The sequence below is a fragment of the Hipposideros armiger genome, unplaced genomic scaffold (assembly GCF_001890085.2).
Source record: "Hipposideros armiger isolate ML-2016 unplaced genomic scaffold, ASM189008v1 scaffold_288, whole genome shotgun sequence".
Lineage (NCBI taxonomy): Eukaryota > Metazoa > Chordata > Mammalia > Chiroptera > Hipposideridae > Hipposideros > Hipposideros armiger.
The window spans coordinates 1017045-1023530 of record NW_017731638.1 but is presented as its reverse complement, the minus strand read 5'-3'; the positions used below and the strand labels follow the sequence as shown (position 1 = coordinate 1023530).

The following is a 6486-nucleotide window of genomic DNA, read 5'->3' as shown; positions in this document are numbered from 1 at the left end:
TATATATATATATATATATATATATATATATATGCCTGGTATATAATGAGTGTTATATGAGAATTACATATTATAGTTATAAATTTACTTCCTTTTTCCCTATAACTGTGATACTATTTTATCAAAAGTGTATACACTGACATTAGTGCTCATTATGTTTTTAAATCAATCTAGTCTATATGTTTTATACTATAATTTAACAATATCTATTTAAAATGGTCCAAATAAAATTGTCAATAAGACTAAATAATTCACTAACCTCTCCTGACATAAAGATATAGACAATATAATTATTGTAAAAATAAAACAGAGAATGTAGTATGGCTAGGATAAAAATACAGGAAAAAATTTTTAAATGATTTAAAAAATATGTTACTGCTTTTATGAGATCTTAATCATATCTTAAAAAATATGTTACTGCTTTTATCAGATCTTAATCAAATTAAGATCTTTAACAGATCTTAAGCATGTATTGAATGTCATGTTTCTGGACATAAATTGTGTAGAAGTAAGTTTTTCCCTTATATCCTACTCTTAAGAAATGCTTTAAAATATTTTATAGAGTTGGCCATTATATTTCTTAATATAGTATCTCTGTGGGGATGGCTATGGCCTTTTCACATGGGGTCACTGAAACAGAGGGAGGGAGACATGACTTTGAGGTGAGTGTCAAGAAGAGAACCCATATTCCCTTCATTCTTATCTAGTTCCTTGATCTAGCCCTGCAGACAAATCTGTAGAATCTTTTAGCTATTAATAGCTGTGCCCAACTCCAATACCCATTTCTTTCTCTATCTTTTTTTCCTCTTTCTTCATACTGTCACCAGACACTTCAGACTGCGCATGAAACCTTTTTCGGCGTTAATGTGATATTCTAAAGATTCATATTTTGTATGTGAGACTCACTGGCATGAAATATGTTTGTGTTGAGAACAAACAATTATATTTTAATAAAAATCTGCATATTCTGATACCCATAATTAGACCATCCTTCTGCCTTGTGTGGGGAAAAAGACAGTGCCTGATGATATGCATTTTGTTTGCAGGTGTCCTTCAACTTTTGAATGTAGAAATTCAGAACTTTGGGTCACCATTGTTTTCATCCATTGAACTCACTAATGTGTCAGCAGGATCCTGGATAATATCTTCTACTCTACACCAAAGCTGCGGTGGGGGCATTCACGCAATTGCCAGTCATGGGGTCATTTTGAAAGACAATATAGTGTTTCATACAGCTGGCCATGGCATTGATTTGGAGGGTCAGGCCTATTCCCTCTCTAATAACCTTGTGGTGCTGATGACACAGTCTGCCTGGTCCACAGTTTGGGTAGCAGGAATCAAAGTGAACCAGGCAAAGGACATCAATCTCCATGGCAACGTTGTGGCAGGATCAGAGAGACTTGGCTATCACATCCGAGGCCAGAGGTGTTCCTCTCTTGAAGGCCTTTGGGCTGACAATGTGGCCCACTCAAGCCTTCACGGCCTTCATCTGTATAATGAAAGTGGACTTGACAACTGTACTCGCATCTCTGGCTTTTTGGCTTTCAAGAACTTTGACTACGGTGCTATGCTACATGTGGAGAACAGCGTGGAGATAGAGAACGTCACTCTGGTGGACAACACTATTGGCCTTTTGGCAACAGTATATGTGTCTTCTTTTCGACAGAGGTCTATTGAAAATGTGCAGGTTGTACTAAGGAATTCGGTCATCGTGGCCACTAGCTCCTCTTTTGACTGCATTCAGGACAGGGTTGAGCCTTGCTCTGCCAACTTGACATTAACAGCCCGAGCTCCTCCCAACCCAAGAGGGGGTCGAGTTGGTATTCTGTGGCCTGTATTCACCTCAGAACCAAATCGGTGGCCTCAGGAAGCATGGCACAAAGTGAGAAAAGGCCATTCAATTTCAGGAATAGTGAAACTTCAAGGTAGGATGTTTGGGCTTATCTAAACAACATAGTTTCATACATCTGTGCATAGAATTTTTAATATTCTGAAATTATATCAACTAAAGGGTGCAGTACAGTCCAATGCTTGGTGTCCCGCTGGCCACCTGCTGTGTACCGATAACCATAGTAACGGCCTATAATGACAATGAGTGATTCCTCTAAAAAAAGCACTGCTTTGTGCATGTTGAAGAGCTTTCACAGCAATAATTTAATTTGATTATAGGACAGTTCTCTTCGGTAGGTGTTATTTTTCTTATTATACAAAGGAGGAAACTTAGATGCAGAAATTGTGCCTCACTGAGGTTGTTTAGTAATTAGTGGGACATCCAGGAATAAAATCAAAGTTATACCACAGCCTATGCAGTTAATCTGTCATATCGCTTTTGTATTATTGTACTCATTCGTTATTGGATTTTGATTAAACCTTTGATAAAAAGTATTGCTTTTAATACTTGAGTGTGTTGGAATACTCTTCTGTGTTGCAAACAATGTCCATGTCTTGAAAAATTATAGCTATTTTAAGTCAAGATTTATGTAAACTCCTGGAATTACCCTGGAAAGCTTAAACTAACTCCTGGCCATATATTACTATAAGAATATTTAATTGTGTGTAATCTATATTTGTGGTTGGTAGTTTACATGATCTAATGTTATGATATCTTTAAAAAATTTTTTTCAGATGTCACCTTTTCTAGTTTTGTGAAGAGTTGCTATAGTGATGACCTAGATGTCTGCATTCTGCCCAATGTAGAAAACACTGGAATCATTCATCCCATAACAGCAGAGAGGACCAAGATGCTAAAGATCAAAGATAAAAACAAGTTCTACTTTCCTCCCTTACAGAGCAGGTACCAGTTTTACTATTTACAATAAACCATATCTATGAAGTATTTTGCGATTATTCAAATCCTTACACATGTGTATATATATATATATATATATNGAACAGCATTGGGGAATCAGGGAAGGGGAACAGACAAGTTGCTGTCCTTTTGTTCTTCAGTCTAGTTGTGGAGGATGTCGCTTCACTGGCTCATTATCATTGCGCTCTTCCTGGGTGAGGCAGTCAGTCGCCGACCATTGGACAGCTGCTCACGGTGGCTCACAGCAGCTCACGCCAGCTGCCGGCCAGCCCCACTGCAGCTTATGCTGTCGCCAGCGACTCACTGCATCCTAGCTCCAGGTTGAGCTGTTGTTCACCATCTTAGCTGTAGAGGGCGCAGCATCCCTGGCCCTCATGTGGGATCTGAACCGGGGCCCTGCTGCTCAGAGCTGGCATCCCAAGCCAACTCCTAACCAATGTGCCACTGGGCCGGCCCAGTACCTTATTTCTTAAACTCGTGTTCCTTAAATGTTATTCCAAATTTTTTTCCTACTCCAACATTTTGGCAAAGGCTTTCACTGTAGCTCCATCTTAGAATGTCACTGTGTACATGAATACAGTAAAGGCTTTGAGAAGGCCTGGAATAAAGGATCTAACCACTTCCCAAACACAGGGGGTGCCAAAAACTGTATACACATTTTAAGAAAGGAAAAACTGTATTAAAATTGTAATACTCAGTATATACTGATAACAAAAGATGAGTACAAGTCATGTGTATACATTTTTTTGGCACCCCCAGTATGTTGAGCACAGAACACTTTTTGTTGGCACATCTGTTTCACCAATATGGTAAAGGGCAGTGTTTTGACTTTAACTCAAAAGTTCTGGATTTCTGAATGTCCATAGAACAAGCTCTCTCTCCATAAGCTGTTACTGCATCAGTTCTTAACAAAAGTGACTTTGCTCCTCCCTCCAACCCCCGAAGGACATTTGGCAATATCTAGAGTTATTTTGTTTGTCACAAGTTTGAGGGGTGGGGCTTCCGGAATCTAGTGGGTGAATGCTAACTATCCTACATTGTGCAGGTCTGCCTTCCACAAGAAAGGATTTTCTAGTTCAAAATGTCAATAGGGTTAAGGTTGAGGAATCCTCCTTTGTAAGACTGAGACAAAGGCTGAGTCCTGGTCTAGTAGAAATGAGACTACCCTGAAGTTGATGAAGATGGAGAATCAGGGAGGGAGAGCAAGGCAGGGCCTCTTTTAATTGAAGCTGCAGGCCAAGCTGGAGCATAGTGGCAGGAACAGGACAGATGGCCAATTCTTATAGTTGAGCATCAAGCCAGAGGTGAGCCAGCAGCAAGACTGACACGGTCCTGAACCTCTGACATTGCTGATTCATCCAGGGTTTTTGAAATAATCCCCAGGGGAAAGAGAGAGAACCTATACTGAATGCTTCATATGGACCAGGAACTATGCTGGTTTTCATGCCTATTTTATCTCAGTTCATCTTAATGTCCCTGTGTGAGAGAGACATTTTTTATAGACAAGGAAACATAGTCTATAATAAAATTGCCCTGCATTTTTGTAAAACCCTGGCATGAACTTGTGAATTCCTGGAGTGTAAGATTGGGTCTTTCATCCCTGCAGTAATATGGTTACTGCAGTGTATTAGGTGCTCAATAAATGTGAATGAATAAAATAAATGAAGAGTAAGAAAAGTCATTCAGCTAGAAAGTGGCAGAAGTAACATTCAGAATTCAAGTCTGATTCTGAAGTCCTTGTTAAATAAACTTTTAATTTTGTAAACATTTTAAATTTATGGAAAAGTTGAAAGGACAGCATGGAAAGTTCCTGTATACCTTGTACCCTGTTTCTCCTACCGTTAGTATCTGACATAATTGGTACATTTGTCACGACTAAGAAATGAACATTGGTGCATTACTGTTAACTGAACTAAGACATTATTCAGATTCCACCAGCTTTTTCATTAAACCCCCTTTTCTGTCCCAGAATCCATCTAAATTCCCACATTGTATTAAGAACCTTGCATTTTTCTATAACATACCCCAGAGTCAGGATGAGGTGGGATCTGCAGGTGCATGTCAAGGGTGCCAGCCGTAGGTGTGGAATGCTTATAGGGCAGAAAAGCAGACCAGAACTTACAATTCCTTCTTTTAAATTGGAGACCTCTATCACCCTCCTCCTTCTGACCAGTCATAGCCACCAAGTTGAACTCAGAACTGTGATTTTTCCAAAGAAAAAGTAGAAAAATAGTTGTGAACAAAATCATTGCTTAATTCTCCTTTTAAAGGTTTAAGACATTTTAAGTATGTACCATGGATTTGTTTTCAGTCATTGGTTACTATGCACACAAATAAAAACACCTTGTACCATTTAAAACTATGAGTGATAACCGTGCAAATAGGACATTAAAAAAAAACACTGACCAGAATGATACTGATACATTGCCTTGACTAAGATTCTAGAACCACCTTCCATTCTACAAAATAGACTATTTATGTGTGGATACACACTAGCATTTGGTGTCCTTTGTGCCAAAGTTCTATGTGGAAACAGGTTTGATAGCACTTTTATCTTTGTGCTATTGGTGAGAGACACTTTACCTCAAAAGTGAGACCACCAGACAAATATCTTTTCAATGTTTTATTGTTCTATGACTACTTCCACACATCTATCAGTGTCTTCTCAATCAGTGTATGAGAAATTTAGACATGTTGCAATCCTGTTGTCTGTCTGGCTACAAAGAAAGACAAGGTCTTTTGCTTCGTATGTCTCTCTCACAAGGGCTTGGTTCTTCATGGCAGCTGATTTGCAAGAGTTATCCTCTCTCATCTGTGAAAAGGGAGTGGGGAAGGTAGAAGCTTTAAGCTAGACCACCTTTGAGCTTTAAATACTATTAATGAAACTCTATAGCTCGCTCAATTTTTAATGACAGAAATAACTATAGTTTACCTTTGGCAGTACCTTTTTGAAACAATTTTTAAAAGAAAAAAAAGAAGTGAGGGACAAAGTTGTGATCAACATAGCTAAGGGTACATGACTAATATTGGCACATAGCTATAGCCCAATCACCTGAATCTCAGTGAAAAGTTACTCCTTTTATTCCTCCATGTCTCCACTCTCCCACATGTGTCTGCATCAGGGTTAATAGTTCAGCCTGTGCACACATATGCCTGCATCCAAGTCCTCGTGTGTTACTTAACCCTTCTCTGCCTCAGTTTTCTTATCTATAAAATGGGGATAATAACTGTACTTACTTCATAGGACTTTTGTGAAAATTAAAAGAGTTTATATGATATATATATATATACATATAAATATTACATGTCTTAAACATATATATAAATTGTGATATGCCTTATATATTTAAATTGTGAAATTTCCATGCCTTGAAATTATAGATGATTTACTGACCACTTGAATTTTATCTTTTCCTGAATTTCTGTTACTGTTTGCAAGTAGCATACTACATCTGATGGCAGGATATATACACAGAGGGTACCCAAAAAATGTATACACATTTTAAGAAAGGAAAACTGTATTAAAATTGCAATACTCAATATATATATATATATATATATATATATATATATATATAAAAAGATGAATAGAAGTCACGTTTGACTTCTGCAGTTGCAAGAGGTGCTCAAAGTGGTTACCATCAGCGTCCAGACACTTCTGATTATGGCAAACTATA

General features: G+C 37.9%; 1 protein-coding gene across 3 annotated transcripts in view; it reads left to right on the top strand.

The window, feature by feature from the left end:
• The window catches only part of PKHD1 (PKHD1 ciliary IPT domain containing fibrocystin/polyductin), a 460535-nt gene that overhangs the window by 329519 nt on the left and 124530 nt on the right, over positions 1 to 6486 (top strand). For all 3 annotated transcript variants that reach the window (XM_019658751.1, XM_019658750.1, XM_019658752.1), the window contains 2 exons: positions 1047 to 1925; positions 2626 to 2794. In XM_019658751.1, the coding sequence (XP_019514296.1) occupies positions 1047 to 1925; positions 2626 to 2794 (1048 nt within the window). The remainder of the gene's footprint in view (positions 1 to 1046; positions 1926 to 2625; positions 2795 to 6486) is intronic.